The sequence below is a fragment of the Rhineura floridana genome, chromosome 5 (genome assembly GCF_030035675.1).
Source record: "Rhineura floridana isolate rRhiFlo1 chromosome 5, rRhiFlo1.hap2, whole genome shotgun sequence".
NCBI lineage: Eukaryota > Metazoa > Chordata > Lepidosauria > Squamata > Rhineuridae > Rhineura > Rhineura floridana.
In genome coordinates, this window is record NC_084484.1 from 106,464,384 (window position 1) to 106,490,162 (window position 25,779).

General features: G+C 39.6%; 1 protein-coding gene across 6 annotated transcripts in view; it reads left to right on the top strand.

The window, feature by feature from the left end:
- APP (amyloid beta precursor protein) overlaps positions 1-25,779 on the top strand; it is a 253,679-nt gene that overhangs the window by 152,087 nt on the left and 75,813 nt on the right. For 4 of the 6 annotated variants that reach the window (XM_061627879.1, XM_061627880.1, XM_061627878.1 and 1 more), the window contains exon 7: positions 5,814-5,981. The exons of the other annotated variants lie outside the window; for them this stretch is intronic. In XM_061627879.1, coding sequence (XP_061483863.1) covers positions 5,814-5,981 — 168 coding nt within the window. The remainder of the gene's footprint in view (positions 1-5,813; positions 5,982-25,779) is intronic. 6 annotated transcript variants of the gene reach the window in all.

The following is a 25,779-nucleotide window of genomic DNA, read 5'->3' on the forward strand; positions in this document are numbered from 1 at the left end:
TTTTTAAGACCAACCTTTATAAACAGACCATCAGACTGTATTTTAACTTTTATTGACAGTAAAATGATGTCAAACCTCACATAAAGAACTAACATTGGCAAAGAATTTGTTTTAGTGGGCTTATGTCTATCAGGAACATTGGGAAATGGACATTGTCAGAGTAAATGGGATTGACATCATGGAACACTGAGTTGCTATTGGCAGTTCCATGTAGTTTGGCTTAGAAGATCACTTCTGTTGCTGGTTGTTTTCATACAGTGCCATCACAATACAGGGGACTTTACGGAGTAGCAACAAAAGATCGCTTCATGTCCCAGGGAGCTTATAGACTAATTTTAGACTGGTCCAAGTTGGGGGTGGGAAGAGAGGGGTGGGAGAAAACTGAGCAAGAGAAGGGACAGGAAAGGATAAAGAATTTATGGGAGCAAATGAAAGGGCAGCAGTATCATTACGGCAATGGTATTTCTATCAAACATGACAGAGAGAATTCACTTACCAGCCTGAAGTTACATGTGGACAGAACTGGGTTTGTATATTTTTTAAAAAACTGTCAGTAAGACATAGGAGTCTAAGATCCATAAAGCCATTTATGAATGTAATGTTCATTAAACTATGTAATTCTGTCCATTTGAGTCAAAACCTTCAAAATAGAGCTCTTTCCTTTGTGCAGTAGCTGCTTAATCCCTTAGTTTGAAATGAATATCCACACAAATAAAATGTGAGTTTTTAAAGTATAATGTGGTAACTAGAAGACCTAGTCCTGCTAGTAGACCCATTGAAAGAAAGAATGAGTTTGATGTTGCTCTATGTATTTCAAACTCAGTTTCTGCTAAATTCATGTCCTAATTGTCCTAATTGCTCCCTGTGCTCCCACTGGGAGGAACAGCAGGGTATAAATCAAATAATAAATAAATATTATTCTATACCAGTAGGCAAAAAATAAACATTTGTAAGTGAAATTTCATTTTAATTATTTGTGGGTACAAATTACACTTTCTAAGGTATTTAACTCTGCTGAAATACTTGCTCTTTTGCATTGCAGTTGAAACGAATAATTTAATTTTTATTCCCTTAACTGCCTGCTGGGAGACTATTATCTTTGTGTAGCTAATGCCTAAGCTTTATTCTTAAAGTCTGTGCCAGCTCCACAGCTGTCTCCAGATAAATTCCAAAAAGCTTCTTGTGAAATTAGCTTTTCTCTTTGGGTATTAAAATTAGTATTTGGCTTCTAATTCTAAGCATATTTTTAGAAATAGTCATTCTCTTCTTGATAAAATTAAACTTGGAAGCTGCATTTAGAAAATGTATCTGCAATTCTGTACCCTGTTACCTAAGAGTAAGACCCCATTGAGCTCAATCAGAGTAAACATATACAGAATTGTCCTGTAAGCTATACATAGTACAATCCTGTTTATATGTACTCGGAAGTAAACCCCGCTGACTTCAGTGGGGCTTACTCCCATGTAGATTTGTGTACTATACACTATATAGGATTGCAGTCACAGTCAAGCACTAGATTTTTAACTAAGGAAATGATCTCTTAATATTTATATATTAAATATTCCATATATATCAAATATTTCATATATTTCAAAACTGTTCTGTGGTACTTCTGAGACATCTACATTTATTCGTCCTTCTGTATTGTACAGACAGACATTACCCAGTGCCAAAAATGTAAATATTAACACTGTTCTCTGGACCTTTATAGTCAGTATTTCTTGAGATGTAGCTAAAACGTTTTATCATATATTCTAGTGACAGAATAATTCACTACCTGCTTGTTTTGCTGTAATTTAATTTATTCATTCATAATATTTATATATTGCAAAATATGCGACATCCCTAAGCAGTTTCCATAAAACACAAGATAATTTTTGGGGGGGGATCTATATACAACATTTTAACCAAAGATACAAAGAAATACATCAGTAAAACATAGAATCCATGAAGAAAACATTGCAGTAAAATATCAATAAATAATAAATTAGAGCAATGTGATGAATCTTATGAGCAGTTGATATAGACAGCAGTTGCTCTACAGAAAGTGGGATATATCAAGTACCTTACATAGATGGGCCATGTGTGTAAATATATGACTTGTGTGTAGCAAAGCTGTCACAAGCAATTTAGGGTTAAATATTTCATGTCTTTCCCATCCTTCCTCCCAAAGATGCTCATGTGTCAGGTCCCAGCCAGGGGAGTCCTTATCAGAGGAGGAAGACCAGGAGGCTCCGGTCTTGGACCCTGCCCTGGCTAAGGCTCCATCTGAGTGTGAGGGGCCAGGATCCTATGACAAGGTCCAGGATGGGCCGCCTGCATCTGGGGCAAGTTTGGCATCAAGGCTGAACAGCTCCCAAGCCCAAGGGAGAGGCATCGCCTCCGATGCCAGATGGAGACCCGGCCCATCCGAAGGAATGCCAAACTACAGTCCCACAGTCCTTGGGAGTAAAGTGCTGGCTACAGGTGATCAGTGTGAGTCAGCAGAGGTTTGGGGTGTGGTTCAGCAGGTCCAGCATAAAAAACCCAGTGCTAAGCTGGAAGGGCTGCTGGAACAATGTCTATACTCGAGCTGTATACCTGACCCATCTAAAAATTGCCTGTGGACCCCGAACTTGTCACTTGCCTTGCCCCTTACCTGCATTGTTTACAGACTGCTTAGATTCTGACCCCAGACTGCTCTGACCCTGATTCTTGCCTGACACCCTTGGTTTTGAGGTAAACTTTGGACTCTGACTTCAAGCTAACCCTGGATACTGCCCTCGTGCTGGCCTCACTTACGTTTCTGCTGGGGAGTCTCTCGCCTCCTTTATTTATTTTATTTATTTAAATTTATATCCCACCCTTCCTCCCAGAAGAAGCCCAGGGCGGCAAACATCTTAAAAACAGACTTTAAAATATTTTAAAACAAAGTATCTTTAAAAACATATTATAACAAAACATCTTTAAAAACATCTTAAAAAGCAATTCCAACACAGATGCAGACTGGGATAAGAAGGAGCCCAGTGAGCAAACACAAAAGTAGTAAAGCCATAGAATTAAAAATAAACCTATTTAAAACATCTAAAATCATTATTGCAAAAATGTATAAATTTTTACTAAAAATGGACATGGAAGAAGAACAAGTAAAAGAGTGTATGGTTAAGTGGGGAAAAATATTTGGTTATAATATACAAATGGATCAATGGGAAAATATGTGGAAAAAAGGTTTGAAATTTACATTATGCTATAATCTTAAAGAAATTTTTTTTAAAATGATGTATCATTGGTATATGACTCCAGAAAAGTTGTCAAAAATGTATAGTAATGTTTCTAATGTATGTTGGAAATGTAAACAACAAGAAGGATCTTTTTATCATATGTGGTGGTTGTGTAAACAGGCAAAATTATTTTGGGCACAGATAGGTAGGATGATGCAAAAAATCTTAAAGATAAATATTCAGTCAAAACCAGAATTTTTTTTATTGGGTTTTATGGATAAACAAAAGGAAAAGAAATATGGAAGAATAATATTATATATGATCACGGCAGCAAGATTACTATATGCACAAAAGTGGAAAATGGAATCGATACCAACAATGGAAGAATGGCTATTGAAATTAATGGACTTAGTTGAGATGGACAAATTGACATGTCTTATTAGAGAAAAAACGACAGATACATTTCTTAAGGAATGGAAGCCTCTTTTGGACTTTTTGTTGAAAGAAAAAAATGAAATGATGATAATGGGATTTGACGATTAATTAAGATAGACCTTGGAAAAAAGTGAATTTCGTATGTTTTAGGAGACAGGTTTGATATATATTATATACTTATAGCTGATCTGTAACAAATCGGAAGTCAAGTTTTTCTTTTTCTTTTATTTTTTTCTGTTGTATTGTTTTTGTTGTATTTGTATTTGTTTTTATAAAAATTTGAATAATAAAAAAATTATTATAAAAAAAAATAAAAAATAAAATCATTAAAATGTGTAAAACAGTCACATATCCTCACAGTTAATAATTTCAAGGTTGCTAGGAACAGTATCTTTCAGCCTCAAATGCCTGGATGAATTTTTAAATTCCTCCTGAAAGTTATGAGGAAGACAGACATGCTTCACAAGTGACAGTATTCCACAAAATGGGGAACTGCTACTGGGAAAACCCTCTCATGTGCCAACTGGGCAGCACCGCTAGGAGAAAAAGGTGGCATATTGTTACTTTTTTCTTATATGGGATGCAAATAAAAGGAAAGTACGGATGACATTTGCACATAACAATAAGCCAAGAACTTTGATTAAATAAACTATTTTGTACACAATATGCATGCTGGTGCATGTAGTCTGATTGCTCCAACTTCCATCCTGCCTGGCACATGTAGATAAACAAATCAGGAGAGGGATCGATTAGCATTGCGTTTGAACCTAGGATTGTGAAATTTTATAAACCAACAACAAATTATGGTTTAAGGCTGATTAGCATTTCCAGCTTTAGGGCAAAACAGGTCACGACCCTGGGTTCAGACATATCCCCTTCCTAATTTGTTTACCCACTCACGTTAAGAAGGAGCACTTGGCTTAACAATTGGCTTAAGGTTCTTGGCTTGCAGTTACATTTGAACATGGCCACATACAATCTTTATCAGGCACAGTAGGCCTTCACCATAATCCCATGTGATGTGGGAAGACTTGTCAAAATAATCTTCAGAGCATAGGCAAAATTTGGAAGAAGAGAGACTTTGCTTTTGGTGTTGTTTATATTTTGCAAACATGTTAGATCAAATGCATTCTGTGTGGAACAAGATAAATAGCCTGGTGTAAAGGGGTTTGGAAATCTGAACTAGAGCCTTCACAGGCCTTAGTAAATGGAAAGGGAGACAACTTGGTTAATAGATTGATTATAACCTAGAAGCATGTAGTGACAGAATGTAGTAGTAGTAATTTTCTTTAGCTCATACAATTTTCCAGTACACAGCATAAAGGTGATGACAAAACTCTGTTTATAGTCTAACACAAATCTAACTAAACTGCCCCATGAGGAAAGGGGATAAAGAAGGACAATGGGAGTACCTTTATTTAATGTTCTGCAATTTAATGTTCTGCACCTTTACAAAAGAAAATGTGGATTTTTTTCCTGTTTGGAACATTATTGGTAAAGGGCTACAGATATGTACACTGGTGCATAGCGGAATTATAATCTGAGTGTATAGAATTTTTATTTGACATTTTTAGTTCAGAAACAAATATAATTGCTAGCCTAAATTCTGGTGAAAATTAAAAATGTAAATAACAATCTATTCAAGTTTGTAGATGTGTGATGTACTCCTTTAGGGCATGGTCCCCTGTCATACATAGAAACATAAAACCTGGATACCTCTTAAATCCTCTTTTAAGTTCATATATTGAGATTGGTACTGTATTGGGAGTAATATCAACTCTTCCTTTATCAGTTGTATAAATCCTTTGAATAGAGTCAGAAATAGCTTTCAACGTAATTTTTTTTATTCTGAGATAGGATTTTATAATGTAATGTTGTATGAGCATTTCCAGAGAGAACTGTTCAGTTCAGGTCCTGCCTGATGAACTTTTAGCACTGGACTGAGACCAGAACAGTAGAACTTGGCTTGAATCTGACTTTAAAGAGTGGGACTTAAAGTAGTTGATTTTTGAATGGTGTAACAAAGATGTAGACAGACACATCCTAGATTAATCCCTCCCTAGGGTAATTCTTGGTCTCCTAGTACTATGTATATAACTACAAATAAAGGTATGTAGAAGAGCATTGACAATTCCACTTTCACGCTAAATATAGTTCCTCCACATCTCCTATAATTAGAGGTGTGTTCTGAACAAGCTGAGACTGGTCCTTGCCGAGCAATGATCTCCCGCTGGTACTTTGATGTGACTGAAGGAAAATGTGCACCATTCTTTTACGGCGGATGTGGTGGAAATCGAAACAACTTTGACACTGAGGAATACTGCATGGCAGTCTGTGGCAGCGTCAGTAAGTGGACCTCTCCAGCCTGTGGCAGTCTCTCTTTCTTTTCTATCTTGTGCCACTCTGGCTCTGCTGCTTAATACCTTGGGAATGGGCCTGTACTACCACTAACCATATATATATCTGTCGGCTTCTCTAATTGCTCACGTCTTGTAGAGTGTGTTTGGCCATTAGTACATGCGTCTCTTTCTTTCTATTCAAGCTTGACATTTTGTGAGTTTTTTCCCATCGGTATTATAGACAGATTGTCTTACAGCAAGGTAATGGAAACTGGGAGATGAGGCCCTGAGAGCTAGAATCTCTGTTGTAGGGCTTGCTAAAGAAGTAAATACGATCTTGTGTGTATATCTTTGTTGTCATGCACATACAATGCATGATCAAAACAGAAACAATCCACAAGCCTGTAAAGCTGCATTTGATTATTTTTATTTTATTTTGTTTGCTGTCCTCTTTTGGGAATGCTCTAGACATGCATCAAAATGCCAGGACGTGAATATCCACACTTTATAAGGAAAACAAAACACCTCCCTATGGAAAGGTTACTCAGTTGGCTTATATATGTATTCACTCTTTTTTTCTTTCTTTTTATAAAACATCCCTGTTTATAAAAGAAAGAGTCTATCTCACACATATATGATGAAGGTGATGTACTGCCTTCAAGTCAATCCCGACTTACAGCGACCCTATGAACAGGGTTTTCATGGTAAGCGGTATTCAGAGGGGGTTTACCATTGCCTCCCTCTGAGGCTGAGAGGCAGTGACTGGCCCAAGGTCAGCCAGTGAGCTTCATGGCTGTGTGGGGATTCAAACCCTGGTCTCCCAGGTCGTAGTCCAACACATAACTACTACACTACAGTGGCTCTCCTAATGATCCTACTACACAGATTAAAAAAGAGATAGTAAGAATAGTGATGAAGGATTATTGGAAGGCATCTAGCAGCAACATCACCAGACCAGGGGGTTGGTCGATCGGCATTCCCAAATTCTGAGATGCAGTGGGTGAAGCAGAAGGAGCGAGAGCTTTGATGTAACTAACCCTCCTCCTCCCCCCTCTATATTTTTGTCCACTACTATATCTCTCCCTACCTATCATCACAGGCATGGCAGTCCCACTGCCTTCCTCCCCATATCATAATTATATTATGACATATAATTCCCTTATCCTACCTCTAATCACAGCAACAGAACACAGACAAAGCAATACATCCCACCATCTCAGCCAAAACCTGGAAACCACAGCAGCATCCATTGCTGCATTACTACAGCACCATGCAGTACAATAGGACCAATCAACAGATTGCTACGCAATGTGGTCTTAATTTTGGCCCCATTTATGTTACCCAGGGTAGGTAATGGCTGTCAAGGGGCAGAGCCCCTAACAACTGAAAGTGATGCATTCTCTAAAGCACATATACCCCAACCCCAATTATCCCCCCCTCACCTATTCATACAGCATAGGGTGGGCATTTCTGCATTGTACCATTCAGAAATTAGGCTAGATGACCAAGTTCCTGCTCACCTAGCTCCAAATCAACACAGCAGATGTGTCACAGGAACAGGAAGTCACTGACATCCTGGAGCTCAGCAGTCTCATACAATTGCATCTCTTTCAAAGCTTTCTTAGTTACATGCTAGCATTAATGCTGCATTCTTCTTAGTGCTGAGGTGCTAACAATGATCTAATTGGGATATGAGCTAGAGTTTTAATACTGTTATGAGCATGGGGTTTAGAATGGATGACCCCGTGAGTCCCCTTTCCAGCTCCTGATTTGGAATCCTATGCCTTGGAATGAGGAACTCACTCTGCTAGTCAGATGAGTCTCTCCTTCGTTAAACAAATAGAGTGGCCAGGTAGGATGATGGGAACATTGGCTGCCCAGCAACTGGTGAATGGGCCAGGAAGACCCTTTTGTCATTGAAACTCTTCTGGAGAGCACCCCCCCCCTTCCTGGAGCCCAGGAGAGGCATGCAGTTTTAGTGTGTCTGGAGAATGCTTGGGGACTGGAGGCAGGAAGAGAGACTGGCTCTCTGCACCATGGCATTTGGGGTGCCTCCTGTAATACAGATGGAAAAGCTGGATATTGGACTGCTGATGCCTTGAACCCCTCCATCCTAAGCTCAGGTTGGAATGTGTGTAAATGAATAAACCATATTTCATAAAGACACCGCAGTCTCCGCTGACCTTCTTCCCAAAGGAAACCAAACCCTGGAGGAGCGCAGGGACCTCGGAAATCTCACTGCTCGGAGATTGGGGAGGCGCACAACAATACAGAGACAGATGGTTAAATACATATCTTCTGCTTATTATGCGCAACTGACAGTAGTTGTTTTTTTTTAAAAAAAAACTAATTACTTCAATTCTGCAAAAACAGTCTACCCTCTAATTATTGTACAATAAAATAAATTATATTCTCGCTATAAAAAGTGTTTCTATTTATGCCCAATGTAAAAGCAAAAAACAAACAAATGACCCAAAAATGCACACCACTGAAGTATGACATGATTTTATCCTCAAACACTCCACAGCACCTGACTGGTTGTAAATTGGCTTGACTGAGTACTGTTTGTCAATGAAAAAACAAGGAAATATAAACACAACCTACTCAAATGGATAGCAATACAGAATTGGGTTAGGTTATCCAGATATGGAAAATATGGACGCCAAAGTTCATAAAATAATTATATAAAAAGGTCCAACTTTAATCTCAAACAATTATTATATATATATAAAACAATACAGGGGAAATGCCAACAAATAAAATGAAATGTTTAAAAACTAATATATCATAATGTCAACTAACACAGCCAACAATGTAGTGACAAACCAAATGTAGCATACAAGGATTGTCATTTGTGCCTACACCAAGACACAACTCATTCAATTCCATGGTTGAATCACAATATTTATTTAGGAAAAATAAGATTGCAGATTTTTTTTAAAGGGACAAGTGCACCAGTCCATAGCATATCTGTACTTTTCAGACCAAAATCCAGGTTCAATCCATCTACAAAAAATCCTAGGATCCAAGTTTTTGAAGATTTAGTTACTAATAAGGTCAAAAAGATAGCACAATCAGAAGTGCACACTTGGTATAATTTGACCAGAGAAGAAAGTGCAGTGGTGTCAAACAATAAAACATACAAAGATGTCATTTTCAAACCAGCTGATAAAAAGGGGCTTTAGTGGTAATGTTAAAGACTATGTTAAAGAAGCCCTCCGTCAACTGAATAATATGAATCAGTATATGAGATGCCATAATGATCCTACTGAAAAAGGAAATGTACTGCCTTCAAGTCAATCCCGACTTACAGCGACCCTATGAACAGGGTTTTCATGGTAAGCGGTATTCAGAGGGGGTTTACCATTGCCTCCCTCTGAGGCTGAGAGGCAGTGACTGGCCCAAGGTCAGCCAGTGAGCTTCATGGCTGTGTGGGGATTCGAACCCTGGTCTCCCAGGTTGCAGTCCAACATCTTAAGCACTACACCACACTGGCTCTCCACACATATATGTACATCATTTTTTGTTATTCTGTACTTTGGCTGGCTAGCTCTTGAATGGATTCTATCTGAACAAATAAACCATAATTTATCACAATGAGAACAACCTCTGGATCTTACACTTCCCCTCCCCTGTCTTTCAGTACAGCTGCAAGAGGAGATTGGAAGCTTTCACTTCTTTTTTTGATTAACCTTAGTTTAGCATGTTGCCCAAACTCTAAACTGGTTCATCTTTGGTTTGTTGAACCATCAAAGATAGAATTCATTGGCTATGGTGTGCTTTTGACCACTTGTGCTATTTCTTTCAGTCTGCCTGCACTGCTTTATTCTTTGGAAAGTTCTATGTACCATTTTCCAACATGATGTTCTGTTGGCATCATCCTCCCCCCACTCCTGACTTCTAGCAGACATCTCAAATTCCTTAAATTTTGCACATCACTTCTGGCAAGCATCTATCCAGCCAAAAGTGTCCAGCCAGATGTCCTAAGAGATCTTTAAAAAATATTCGTATAAGACAAAAAAAAGAACAAATTCATACAAGGTTTAAAACAAAAAAATATGTGTGTATAAGATATTTGAAGTAGCCATACAGCAGAAGACATATATATTGTAGGAAGATAGATACAAATAAGGTTTTTGAAGCCTGCAGTCTGAGCTATGATCTGAACTGAATAAGGTATAATCTTTGAAGTAACTGGTGTGTTGTCACAGCTCTGTCTCATAAAATTCCCAACGGGGGTGGATCTGAAGAAGGAAGAAATGGACTTTCATTAACAAATTTTGAAATTTCAGCCTTTTATTTTGAACATGGAATATAGGCTGCTTCTCTTGCTCTGTGTTATGTGTTATTTCTCTTGTCTATCTAGCAAGGGATATTTTACCTCATTTTCCCATGACTTACGTTTAAAGTTTTAAAGCTTCTCATATAGATACTAAAATCTATCACGCTGCTTCATTCCTTCTGTAACAAAGGGAAGTGTGATAAGTTCTCCACTCAGGTAGACTCTCTGATGAGACCTCAGATCTTGAAGCACACCAAATTAAATTAAACCAAACCAATTTTCATTAAGAGAAGTATGGTAGTATAATGAGGTCAAATTTGAATAGAAAATCGAGACAATTCAAACATGCAGCAGTTACCCATCTTCAGTATGAAGTGATAAAGTTTAGGATTGGCTGTATGCATTACTGTTTTTGCAAATGTGTATTTGTCCTAAATCCCAAAAGTCTGTTTACGGGACCTGGTATACAAGAGAGTGAATTCTTGGTATCCAAAGCACTGGAGTAACATGTGAGCCCTCAGTTGCCTTCTTGTTACCTAAAAACATTTTCTTCTTACTTCTTGTATTGCACCTAAGCTTCACTATGCTCAAGTTGCTTTCTGTCCCAAGCCTTGGGAAGAAGTTGGGCTAGAAACAAATACATTTTCAGGCAGTTTCTAACCTGAACTACTTATTTTATATAGTGTTGCAAATGTGTCCAATTGAGATATTGACCTCTTAATCAAGAACACATCATTGTACATCATAAACTTTATAGCAGAGTGACATTATATTTGAAGAGCCACCTCCTCCCATACAGTGCTGCCCTTCAACTGTGTTCAACACCAGAGGCCCTGTTATGTGTCCCAACACTTTCAGAAGCATAACTGGTTGGGATGTAAATCAAGGCCTTTTCTTTGGTGGCAGCCATGTTGTGGAACTTCATCCTTATTGATTGACTCCTTCTCTTTTAACCTTTGGGTGAGCGACCAAGACCTTTTTATTTTGCTGACTTTTTAATGTGGATTAAAGTCCTGTTTCCCTGTTTTTATGATCATTTGTCTTGGTTTTATTATATGAAATTGATTCCATCAATTTGGATTATGTTTATTATGAGATGTGTATTTTATTAACTTCTTCTGTTTATTTTGAATAAAGAAAAGCAGCATATTTATTTCTGAATACAAATAATATAGCTATTACAGTGGTCTCTTATGACCTATTTTATAATCTTTATCTTCTTTTTTCACATTCTAATCTTATTGAAATTAGCTACCCATCAAGCTTTAGAAATGCTAAGCAAGGTGTATTTTAGCAAACACATGGGATCATGTCAGAGCTAGGTGGAAACTGTGAGCTTTATTTAAATATTACAATATATGTACGCATAGAATCTAGATAACCTTTAGTTTCTCTCTTTCCCCTTCCCCCAATAGAATTTAGAAAAAAAATCAAGAATGTATTTCATTGTGGATTTTATTTGCTAAGTGTTTAATCACAGCATAATTAGTGATAGGTTAAAGAAATGCATACTGTGCAGTCTTCAAGTTTGATTAATTGTATGAGTAATACATTGTTCCTTTTTGTATGTGTTAATTAACTGGCAGTTTTGAAAAGGATTGGGTTAACCTAGAGAGCATGCCTGGATTCCAGTAAATACTTATACTCATGCATGGGGCTTTTGCACATTCTGGAATGTTTAACTTAGAAAAACAACCTGATTTTAATGCTTATGAACTTCTTCTGAAATTCCTGTTAGTTTGCCGTGAGGCCTGGAGTAGCTGCTGTTTAAGAAAAGCAAATCTAAGCCCCCCCTTAGGTTCCCTAGATTCATTCCATGGTTCGTTGGATCATGGCCAATGCATTTTTATTGCTTGAGCAATGCATTATACAATTGTTAGATTTCATTTCGCTCTCAAATGGTCAGAATAAGTCAGATGAAGGGCTCTTCGGTAGAATGGAGCACTGCCCCACCAACATCAACCAACCCCCTCCCCCCACCTGCCAGCTTTCTTTCTTGCAACCAGTCCAGGAGGTGGCCCTGCCTATAAGCTTCCTCATCCTTTGGCTCAGTGTGTGTCCTTATAGAACTCAGCAGGGAGGAGGATGTAACAAAACTTCCTGTCATTAGCTCTGGCTCCACCTAACATTTGGTCTCCCTGCCTTCCACCCTACTGGTCCCAGCGGGCATCAGCCACCTCTTCCGAACTTTCCAAAGTCGAGCATTAAACTGTTTGAGCCTCCATAATTATGAACAAAATAAAACAAAGGCATTGGCTGTTCTTGCATTTAGCCAGAGGCAAGTAAAGTAACAAGGTCACATCAGCCTACTGTTTGCTTTAAAGGTAGAGAACCTCCAGCCTGTGGTCTGAATGTGGCCCTCAATTCCTTCCTATCCAGCTTTTGGGACTCTCCCCAGACCATGCCAGTCCTGCTGCACACTCTCTTCAAGTGGTTTTTTTTTTTGCTAGATTGTGTTTTTGGACTGTGGTGATGCCTCTTGCTTACCTGGATGGAGAGAGATATAGAGGGGGATACAGAAACTTGGCTTTTGTGTGACTAGAATATAGCCAACTGTGCACAGATAAGAGCCACATCCATTCTTCTGCCCATGTTTGGTTCTGGCTTTGCTTGCCACTGGAATGCAGCCCCTGCACTGGAAAGTTTTCCACAAGAGAATATGGCTCTTGAGCTTTAAAAAAAATGTTTCCCAAATGTCTTTGGGAATCCACATGTAAAAAGCAGAGATTAAACAATGGCAGCATTTGGATATCATGATAAACCATTGTTTATTGTGAAAAGAATAAGTCATAGCAAGCCTTGGGCTCACACACTCCCTGTCCTCCTCCATCATTGCCATAAGCAGGAGTGTGGAAGCTTTCTCTTCCTTTTTTGATAACTGCTATTCATTTTGTCAAACCCCAATAAACTGTGATTAATCTTAACTTTGTTTAAACATACCAACTTTAAACCATTGTTTATGAAGCTGACCTGTTTTAACAAACAGTAGTTAAGTCTTACCACTGTTTAGGGTTTGGACCTATAACACTAAACTGCAGTTAAGCAAAAAACTGAAATGAAAGCTTTCAGAGGAGAAGCTTGTTTCCATAATGATAGTGATCTCCCAAACCCAGCCACTATCCCTAAGAACTGGCAGTCAGCATAAGAGCATTGAACATATCACCTCTGTGTTGTATATTGAATGAGAGCAGTGGTCACATCACTCGAAAATGCTTGGAAGTTGTTTAAAAACACTATATTAGAAGCTCAACTGGAGTGCATACCGCAGATCAGAAAAGGTACCGCCAGGGCCAAGAAGATGCCAGCATGGTTAACGAGCAAAGTCAAGGAAGCTCTTAGAGGCAAAAAGTCTTCCTTCAAAAAATGGAAGTCTTGTCCAAATGAAGAAAATAAAAAAGAACACAAACTCTGGCAAAAGAAATGCAAGAAGACAATAAGGGATGCTAAAAAAGAATTTGAGGAGCACATTGCTAAGAACATAAAAACCAACAACAAAAAATTCTATAAATACATTCAAAGCAGGAGACCATCTAGGGAGACAATTGGACCCTTGGATGATAAGGGAGTCAAAGGTGTCCTAAAGAACGATCAGGAGATTGCAGAGAAGCTAAATGAATTCTTTGCATCTGTCTTCACAGTGGAAGATATAGGGCAGATCCCTGAACCTGAACTAACATTTGCAGGAAGGGATTCTGAGGAACTGAGACAAATAGTAGTAACGAGAGAGGAAGTTCTAAGCTTAATGGACAATATAAAAACTGACAAATCACCGGACCCGGATGGCATCCACCCGAGAGTTCTCAAAGAACTCAAAGGTGAAATTGCTGATCTGCTAACTAAAATATGTAACTTGTCCCTCGGGTCCTCCTCTGTGCCTGAGGACTGGAAAGTGGCAAATGTAACGCCAATCTTCAAAAAGGGATCCAGAGGGGATCCCGGAAATTACAGGCCAGTTAGCTTAACTTCTGTCCCTGGAAAACTGGTAGAAAGTATGATTAAAGCTAGATTAACTAAGCACATAGAAGAACAAGCCTTGCTGAAGCAGAGCCAACATGGCTTCTGCAAGGGAAAGTCCTGTCTCAGTAACCTATTAGAATTCTTTGAGAGTGTCAACAAGCATATAGTTAGAGGTGATCCAGTGGACATAGTGTACTTAGACTTTCAAAAAGCGTTTGACAAGGTACCTCACCAAAGGCTTCTGAGGAAGCTTAGCAGTCATGGAATAAGAGGAGAGGTCCTCTTGTGGATAAGAAATTGGTTAAGAAGCAGAAAGCAGAGAGTAGGAATAAACGGACAGTTCTCCCAATGGAGGGCTGTAGAAAGTGGAGTCCCTCAAGGATCGGTATTGGGACCTGTACTTTTCAACTTGTTCATTAATGACCTAGAATTAGGAGTGAGCAGTGAAGTGGCCAAGTTTGCTGATGACACTAAATTGTTCAGGGTTGTTAAAACAAAAAGGGATTGCGAAGAGCTCCAAAAAGACCTCTCCAAACTGAGTGAATGGGCGGAAAAATGGCAAATGCAATTCAATATAAACAAGTGTAAAATTATGCATATTGTAGCAAAAAATCTTAATTTCACATATACGCTCATGGGGTCTGAACTGGCGGTGACCGACCAGGAGAGAGACCTCGGGATTGTAGTGGACAGCACGATGAAAATGTCGACCCAGTGTGCGGCAGCTGTGAAAAAGGCAAATTCCATGCTAGCGATAATTAGGAAAGGTATTGAAAATAAAACAGCCGATATCATAATGCCGTTGTATAAATCTATGGTGCGGCCGCATTTGGAATACTGTGTACAGTTCTGGTCGCCTCATCTCAAAAAGGATATTGTAGAGTTGGAAAAGGTTCAGAAGAGGGCAACCAGAATGATCAAGGGGATGGAGCGACTCCCTTACGAGGAAAGGTTGCAGCATTTGGGGCTTTTTAGTTTAGAGAAAAGGCGGGTCAGAGGAGACATGAGTGTATAAAATTATGCATGGCATTGAGAAAGTGGATAGAGAAAAGTTCTTCTCCCTCTCTCATAATACTGGAACTCGTGGACATTCAAAGAAGCTGAATGTTGGAAGATTCAGGACAGACAAAAGGAAGTACTTCTTTACTCCGCGCATAGTTAAACTATGGAATTTGCTCCCACAAGATGCAGTAATGGCCACCAGCTTGGACGGCTTTAAAAGAAGATTAGACAAATTCATGGAGGACAGGGCTATCAATGGCTACTAGCCATGATGGCTGTGCTGTGCCACCCTAGTCAGAGGCAGCATGCTTCTGAAAACCAGTTGCCGGAAGCCTCAGGAGGGGAGAGTGTTCTTGCACTCGGGTCCTGCTTGCGGGCTTCCCCCAGGCACCTGGTTGGCCACTGTGAGAACAGGATGCTGGACTAGATGGGCCACTGGCCTGATCCAGCAGGCTCTTCTTATGTTCTTATGCTTCTTGGCCAAATCAGGGTGCATACTGGCTGGTGCTTTCATAGACAATTATCTGCTTCTCTCTTGGGAGTTAAAATTCCATAATGATGATGATGATGATTAATAATAAACCCTCTGAACAATCTGCAGCAAAACTAGGTTTGCATTCTGCTTTAGCTTTGCCTCCTGAGAATTCAAACAAGCCAGTTTTTGGAGGTGTTGCTGTATTGGCACCCTCAATTTCCTCAGAAATCAAGACACGATTTAAAAGGAAATGTTCTTTATCTCTAGTGCTTGGATGTTTTCCTCAAGCTGCCAGAAGAATGAAACACCACTTCTGTGATTTTGCCAGGGTTGGTCTCATTAATATGTTGAGTGGTTTTGCAATATCTTTAAAAAGGTTGGCATTCACCAGTTTAGTGCTGATAATAGATTTTGAAAACCCAGGTTCAAAGTTCAATATCACAGGATTGTCTTTCAAAGATACTATCTCTAACTGTTTCCCAAGCAAAATACATTGAGTTGCAAAAAGCAAACAATAGTAATTATTAGTAATCTTAGTGTTATTTTGACAAATAAGGTGATGATGAAGCACTTTGAGTATTGTTTATCTGATGAAAATGAACTCTTTAACTCTGGTAGTTAAACTAGCATTTAATTGTGCTAAGATTATCTTTTGTTGATTCTTGAAGGTTGAGCGTGCTGTTGAGCCTCCTCCTACAGCATTTCATTCTAGGCTGTGTACTTCTGTAATAGGCTGGTGCCATGCCAGTGGCAGGCTGCAATAAATCCACAGAGTAGTAAATCCTTATGCTGCCATGATTCAGATGCATGTCAGTTTGAAGTTGCACATGGTGTGTGAGTTGATATTGAACCCCAGATACAGGTGACAAAAAGTACTCAAATGGATAGCAATACAGAATTGGGTTAGGTTATCCAGATATAGAAAATATGGATACCAAAGTTAATAAAATAAATATATAAAATATCCAACTTTAATCTCCAACAATTATATATATATAATATAAAAACAATACAGGGAAAATGTCAACAAATAAAATTAAATGTCTAAAAACTGATCATAATCATAATGTCAACTAATATAGCCAACAATGTTGTGACAAACCAAATGTAGCATACAAATACTTTGATAATGGACCAAACGTGTTTCTACCCTAAATGGGTCTTCTTCAGTGGTTAATTTACATACAACATATAATTCAATTTTGTCACTACATGTACAGTATGCTGTTGTAACCAGGCATAATATAATGACCTATAGAGAGAAAAAGATAATAAATCAATCAACCTACCAGAACTGGGGAGAAAAAACTAAATCTGTTCAAACTTGTTTTTATCTACTCATATATCTGTGCCTGAGAATATATTATATCCATTGATGGATCTGGATTAATCGTGTATTTTGTCCAATCTGGAAAATAGGTATTAGCTGGTTCAAAATTGTCCAAATTTAATTTGAGGTGATACCTCCAAGTATCTTACCAGTGGACACTCACCATTCCTACTTATAGGTCCTTTTCCAAATTCTCTCACGGGTCAGCCAGCCAACAGTGTGTAGGGTGGCTCAAGATTTGCTTAATATAGAACCCAACCCAGGTGTTAAACTAAATTTTGCCCTATCATGCTTAAAGGACTATATCCATGAAAAAATAGATAACCTAATCCTGCAAATACTACATGTATATATATTAAACATGATATAACTTATATGCAAATCGTATTTTATTCATTACATAGGCCAAGAAAAAATTCTTATATCCCATGTCAATATATTCTTAGATATTAAGTATGAAGTTGCTGAATTATTTATTGTACCACTCTCCAGCTGATCTCTTCATTAAGTCCATGTGGTGACACTGTATTTAATGTGTATATCCAGTACAGTTCTTCCTGTGTAAGTTTTTGATGTAACTGTTGTCGTTTTATGCTTACCCTTTCCAGACAACAAAAAATTGTAGAGCCTCCTGGTCATGTCCAAGTTCTAAAAAGTGTTGAACCATGGGAGTTTGTGTCCTTCTCCTGTTCATGCAGCTTTTATGTTCACAAATCCGACCTTCGATGGCTCTTGTAGTCATTCCCACGTAGACTTGCTTTACATGGGCATAAAGCAGCATAAATCACCCCTTTAGTGTTACAAATGCAAAACTGTTTACAGATATATTGTTTGTTATCTCTTGGGTTTACAAAATGCTTTCCCACTAAAATATGTTTACAAACTGCACAATGTCCACATTTAAAATTGTCTCTAATAATATTACCTGATAAGGTCTTATCTAATGTGTTAGGTATACATGTGCTGTGTACCAGCATGTCTCTTAAGGTTTCTCTCTCACCTGTATGCATACAAAGGGCTCACAGAACATCCAGGAATGTCCTTCAGCAGATGCCAGTATTAATTGATCACATACCTTACTTTATTAGTATAACTATCAAACATTAAGGGAATCACCACTCTGTTTTTGTTGAGGAATTCTTAGATTGCAAGAGTTCTTTCCTCTCTCTATGTAATGCCTTATATATAGATTCTTTTACAATTTTCGGGGGGTATCCCCGGATATGTAGCTGTTCTGTAAGTATAGCTGCCTGGTTGTGAAAGTCTCTTATGATACTACAAAAATGTAGCCTCAACATTTGTGAGTAAGGTAAATTGTATTTCATATGTGAAGGATGAAAACTATCAAATTTCAAAAAAAAATTAACATCTATCTTTTTTCTGTACAAATTGGTTTTAAGGAGCATATTGGACATGCTGAACTCTACATCCAAGAAATTTAATCTAAACTTATGACACCTAATGTCAGATTTGATGGTGTCATGTCTGGTACTGATGTCCAGAAGGAACTCTTTAATGGTATCCTCTGGACCCTTCCATACCATAAATATATCGTCCAGGTATCTCGTGTACATAATAATATGTTGTCTAAATATGTTGTCTTGCTGGAGTACATGAGTTTGTTCAAATTTGTCCATAAACAGATTGGCAAGTTCAGGGGCAAACCTGTATCCCATTGCTGTTCCTGAAGTCTGCCAAAAAAAATCTTCCTGAAATTGGAAAAAAATATTGTATTCAGCTAAAGAACACATAAAGGATGTTGGAGGACCACTTTCACCTACTCTGTTGTCCAAAGTATATTCAATCACCTCCATCGCTTCCTGTTGAGGTATGTTAATGTACAGTGAATTCACATCCATGGTAATCAACCAGGAGTTGTCCGTATCCACATTCAGATTATCTAATAATTTCAAAAAATGTGTAGTGTCCTTTATATAGGACTCTGTGGAGTCCATGAAAAGTTTGAGAAATGAATCAACATATAATGGTTCTAAAATGGATCCACATCCAAAGATGACAGGTCTCCCTGGTGGAGGAAAAACATTATGGAATTTTGGAAGAAGGTAAAATTGTGGTATTCTTTGCTGTGGTTCCAACAAAAAATTATGTGTTGGCTTGTCCCTTCCAATAATCCTTCATCACTATTCTTACTATCTCTTTTTTAATCTGTGTAGTAGGATCATTAGGAGAGCCACTGTAGTGTAGTAGTTATGTGTTGGACTACGACCTGGGAGACCAGGGTTTGAATCCCCACACAGCCATGAAGCTCACTGGGTGACCTTGGGCCAGTCACTGCGTCTCAATCTCAGAGGAGGGCAATGGTAAACCCCCTCTGAATACCGCTTACCATGAAAACCCTATTTATAGGGTCGCCATAAGTCGGAATCGACTTGAAGGCAGTCCATTTCCTTTTTCAGTAGGATCATTATGGCATCTCATATACTGATTCATATTATTCAGTTGACGGAGGGCTTCTTTAACATAGTCTTTAACATTACCACTAAAGCCCCTTTTTATCAGCTGGTTTGAAAATGACATCTTTGTATGTTTTATTGTTTGACACCACTGCACTTTCTTCTCTGGTCAAATTATACCAAGTGTGCACTTCTGATTGTGCTATCTTTTTGACCTTATTAGTAACTAAATCTTCAAAAACTTGGATCCTAGGATTTTTTGTAGATGGATTGAACCTGGATTTTGGTCTGAAAAGTACAGATATGCTATGGACTGGTGCACTTGTCCCTTTAAAAAAAATCTGCAATCTTATTTTTCCTAAATAAATATTGTGATTCAACCATGGAATTGAATGAGTTGTGTCTTGGTGTAGGCACAAATGACAATCCTTGTATGCTACATTTGGTTTGTCACTACATTGTTGGCTGTGTTAGTTGACATTATGATATATTAGTTTTTAAACATTTCATTTTATTTGTTGGCATTTCCCCTGTATTGTTTTATATATATATAATAATTGTTTGAGATTAAAGTTGGACCTTTTTATATAATTATTTTATGAACTTTGGCGTCCATATTTTCCATATCTGGATAACCTAACCCAATTCTGTATTGCTATCCATTTGAGTAGGTTGTGTTTATATTTCCTTGTTTTTTCATTGACAAACAGTACTCAGTCAAGCCAATTTACAACCAGTCAGGTGCTGTGGAGTGTTTGAGGATAAAATCATGTCATACTTCAGTGGTGTGCATTTTTGGGTCATTTGTTTGTTTTTTGCTTTTACATTGGGCATAAATAGAAACACTTTTTATAGCGAGAATATAATTTATTTTATTGTACAATAATTAGAGGGTAGACTGTTTTTGCAGAATTGAAGTAATTAGTTTTTTTAAAAAAAAAAACAACTACTGTCAGTTGCGCATAATAAGCAGAAGATATGTATTTAACCATCTGTCTCTGTATTGTTGTGCGCCTCCCCAATCTCCGAGCAGTGAGATTTCCGAGGTCCCTGCGCTCCTCCAGGGTTTGGTTTCCTTTGGGAAGAAGGTCAGCGGAGACTGCGGTGTCTTTATGAAATATGGTTTATTCATTTACACACATTCCAACCTGAGCTTAGGATGGAGGGGTTCAAGGCATCAGCAGTCCAATATCCAGCTTTTCCATCTGTATTACAGGAGGCACCCCAAATGCCATGGTGCAGAGAGCCAGTCTCTCTTCCTGCCTCCAGTCCCCAAGCATTCTCCAGACACACTAAAACTGCATGCCTCTCCTGGGCTCCAGGAAGGGGGGGGTGCTCTCCAGAAGAGTTTCAATGACAAAAGGGTCTTCCTGGCCCATTCACCAGTTGCTGGGCAGCCAATGTTCCCATCATCCTACCTGGCCACTCTATTTGTTTAACGAAGGAGAGACTCATCTGACTAGCAGAGTGAGTTCCTCATTCCAAGGCATAGGATTCCAAATCAGGAGCTGGAAAGGGGACTCACGGGGTCATCCATTCTAAACCCCATGCTCATAACAGTATTAAAACTCTAGCTCATATCCCAATTAGATCATTGTTAGCACCTCAGCACTAAGAAGAATGCAGCATTAATGCTAGCATGTAACTAAGAAAGCTTTGAAAGAGATGCAATTGTATGAGACTGCTGAGCTCCAGGATGTCAGTGACTTCCTGTTCCTGTGACACATCTGCTGTGTTGATTTGGAGCTAGGTGAGCAGGAACTTGGTCATCTAGCCTAATTTCTGAATGGTACAATGCAGAAATGCCCACCCTATGCTGTATGAATAGGTGAGGGGGGGATAATTGGGGTTGGGGTATATGTGATTTAGGGAATGCATCACTTTCAGTTGTTAGGGGCTCTGCCCCTTGACAGCCATTACCTACCCTGGGTAACTTAAATGGGGCCAAAATTAAGACCACATTGCGTAGCAATCTGTTGATTGGTCCTATTGTACTGCATGGTGCTGTAGTAATGCAGCAATGGATGCTGCTGTGGTTTCCAGGTTTTGGCTGAGATGGTGGGATGTATTGCTTTGTCTGTGTTCTGTTGCTGTGATTAGAGGTAGGATAAGGGAATTATATGTCATAATATAATTATGACATGGGGAGGAAGGCAGTGGGACTGCCATGCCTGTGATGATAGGTAGGGAGAGATATAGTAGTGGACAAAAATATAGAGGGGGGAGGAGGAGGGTTAGTTACATCAAAGCTCTCGCTCCTTCTGCTTCACCCACTGCATCTCAGAATTTGGGAATGCCGATCGACCAACCCCCTGGTCTGGTGATGTTGCTGCTAGATGCCAGATCTGTCGAGAATAAAACATCTATCATCCATGATTTGATCGTGGATGAGGGGGCCAACTTGTCATGTATAACCAAGACCTGGGCTGGGCGACCCCATGCTTACCCAACTGTGTCTGCCTGGTACTGAATACAGCACCAGTCAAGGTCAGAGGGGAAGCGGGGGGTGGGCGCTATCATCCATAAAAATTCCATCTCCTTTGCCAGGACACCAGTACATTCTGTGTCTATAGAGACAAAAGCACTCAGATTTGGATAGAGTTGGATGTCACAGTTAGAGCAAGTCCCATGGAGCAGCCTAAGTATGTGGACAAGCTGCTTGAAGAAGTGCAACCAACTACGCTCCTCCTGGAGCTAGCCATAGGAGGTTGACTGGGTGGGTCCAGGGAGTGATCAGTACTTCACTGGAACAGGGTAAAGTACCATCTGCCTTGAAGGAGGTGGTGGTATGTCTCCTCCTTAAGACCTCTTTTAGCCCAGAAGTGTTAAACAACTATTGCATATGCTCCCTTTTTAGGTAAGGTGCTTGAGAAGGTGCTGGTGGCCCAGCTTCGGGAATGCTTGGAGGAGACTGACTTTCAGTCGGGCTTTAGGCCCAGTCATGATGCTGAAACTTTGGTTGCCCTGACTGATGACCTTGTTAGGAGAGCGATATGGGGAGTGCAATCCTGCTTGTTTTTCTAGATCTCTTGGTGGCTTTTGGATGCCATTGACCATGGAATCCTTCTGGAGTGGCTTAGGGGGGTGGGGATTGGGGGCACTGTGCTTTAGTGGTTCTGTTCCAACCTCCAGGGATATTTCCAGGAAGTAGTTATGGGGAGGCTACTTTTCAACACCATGATAGCTTTCCTGTGCTATCCTGCAAGGTTCCATTATGGCTCCCATGCTATTTAACATTTATATGAAGTTGCTAAGAGCAGTCATCAGGAGTTCTGGAGTGTCAATATGCAGATGACACCTATCTCTATCTCTGCTCCATCTGAAGTGGGAGAGGTGGTTGAGGTGTAGACAAGTATTTGGAGGCAGTGATGGGTTGGATGTAGGCCCATAAACTGAAACAGAATCCTGAAAAGACAGAAGTATTATGTGTTCAGGTTCTTGAGTCCAGGAGATGGAATGACTGCCTGTTCTGGATGGGGTTACACTCCCCTGAAAGAAGCAGGTTCATAGCTTGGGTGTGCTCCTGGATCCATCATTGTCGCTTGCGGCCAAGGTGGCCTCACTGGCTAGGAGTGACTATTTTCAGCTCTAACTAGTTCAACTCCTACAGCCCCTTTTGGACAGAGACAACTTGGCCACATTGCTCCATGCTCTGGTAACTTCCAGATTGGATTATTGCAACACGTTCTATGTGGGGCTGCCCTTGAAGACGACTTGGAGACTTCAACTGGTCCAAAATTCAGCAGCCATATTACTGACTGGGGTTTCTTTTAGAACTCATATAAACCCTGTTCTAAAACAGTTGCATTGTTTGCTAGTTCTGGGTCAAATTTATGGTGCTTATGCTTGTGTATAAAGGCTTACCTGAAATATTTGAATGACCACCTCTTTCCATACAGACCCTTCGGGGTGTTAAGTTCAGCAGAGGGAGCCTTGGAAGTTCAGGGGAGTGGCCTGGGATAGGGCATTCTCTGTAACAGCCCCTAAGTTGTGGAATTCCCTCTCCATAGAGGTGTGCCAGGCATCTTTGCTGTACAGTTTTTGGCAAATGCTAATGACGCACCTCTTTACCATGTGTCTTTGGCACTTGAGATGCATGTTTTCAGGACCCACCCAATTCTTGTGAATTTAATTGGATTTAATATTGAATTTTAGATTGTTGTAACCTGCCCTGGGACCTGCTGGTGAAGGTCGTGATGATGCTGATGCTGATAATGGTTGTAACTAATACCCAAGTGGTTAGTCTGGTGATGCAGTCTCTTGGGTCCCTGGCAAAGTACCAACCCAGGATATGACCATATACCACCAAGAGGAGGACTGTACCATGCCAGGAAGACCCCCATTCTTTTATTCCTCCACCTATTAGGCTATTGCTCTAGCATTTGCCGTCTCAGCTTGGGCTCACAATGGTGGGATGCAGAATTGCTTGCCTTCCTTGCAGTGTTCCTCACAGTATGTGGCTTGTGAATGTAGACCCTTGACTTTGCTTGAGTTGAGTTATGCGGTTTGGGATGCTTGCAGCAGCATTGACCCTGTGCACTGTGCCAGTTTTGTAGATCATCTCTAAGACTCTCTCTCTCTCTCTCTCTCTCTCTCTCTCTCTCTCTCTTAGTACAATATGTAATAAGTATGTGGAGCAAGTAAGTCTCGTCTCTGAAGCAGAAAATCCCCCCCCCATCTTCTTTAGTGTTGGGAACATATGAAGCTGTCTTATACTGAGGCAGACATTGGTCCATCTTGAGTCAAGAAAGCCTACATAGCCATTATATGCTCTGTAGTCTAAAGAAGGCCCTGTCTGTCATATAGGATGCGGAAATGTGTAAATGCGTATAAAATAAAAAAGTAGCTTAAAATTGGACAAGATTTACTTGTTTTCTGGGTTGGATATTTTGGCAGGGTATTGGAGGTTTCTTCTTCTATTCTTACTACCACTGATAATTTGCTTAGACTGTTTTGGAATAGAATAGGAAATTCCGTGCCATGTAAATAACGTCCCAGTATCTCCAGTATTGACTCCTAGTATTTCAGTTCCTGTCATATGTTTGGAGACTAAGTTAGGAACCTGCTGCAAGCATAAAAACAGAAGAAATTTCTTTGCTGACTTGATGGTGAAGCAAACCGTAACACATTGTGTCTTTCACAATAGGATTTACCAGTCCTTTAAATCAAGCTGATTAAGGTTTCAAACTGTTACAATGGCATCTGCTTTCCCTCTTTAAAAAAAAAAGTGGGGAAAGAAGCCACTGGCTATTGACAGTTCAAGTCCCAGTAAATTAACCTGTATTTGTAAACATCCATTTTATCTACTTTAAAAAGAGCACAGCAAGCTACTCTGGTTGAATGTGCCTGACTCCAGTATGCCAAAAGTAGAATTGTGCTAATCCTTGTGTTGATTACCTTCTAGTCCAAATGGCTGCCTGAGGGCTATTGGAGTAAAGCATAATACAGGAACCATAGCATAAAGACTTCACACTAACCTGCAATTACCCCCAACCCCCTTCCCACATGCACTTTGGTTTAATAATACAACAGTAGATTGGGAAGCTGAGAACAGGCTTATTTAGCTATTCGAGGACCAAACTGGATGTGATGTCAGCAAGTCTGTTTGTTTAATTCCAGCTGTACCACAATCACATATAAAGTGTAGATGTGGCAGTGTCTGATTTTTAGAGCCAAAGAGGGATTCAGAGGAACATGGGCACATGCTAAGTTAGGGATAGAAAACCTGTGGCCTTCCAGATGTTGTTGGATTCCATCGGCTGCAGCCAGCATAACCAATAGTCAGGGATGGTGGGAGTTGTAGTCCAACAACATCTGGAAGGCCACAGGATCCTCATCTTTAATATTCAACCCAGATTTACCATTTAAAGAACAACCATATTTTAAAAAATGAGTTTAGGTAGCAGGTGGTGTGAAAGACATTTTTCTGTGACCCTAGAGGAGGGGTGGGAAAAGTGTGACCCTACAGATGATGTTGGACTCCCAGCTCCTGTTAGGCCCAGCCATCAGGCAAGGATGACGGGAGCAGCAGTCCGCAGATCATCTAAAGTTTCATCAGTTCCCCATCCCTGTGCTAAACTGTCATCCCATCTACAACCACCACCACACAGAAACTTTTCTGCTCAGCCATCCTCTGTTACTGGAAGTGAGCTCATCTGGAAGAAAAGCATTTGGGGGGGGGGGGTAAGGGAGAGGCGGCATAGAAGTAAGCAGAAGGTATGGGACCTTTTGCTACTTTTTTTTAATGGACCTGTATTCTCCTCCTTAAATGTGAATGAAGCAGAGCAGGGGTTAAGCAAACTGGTCTGCTGCTATCACATCTAGTTCATCCCTTATTTATTACTT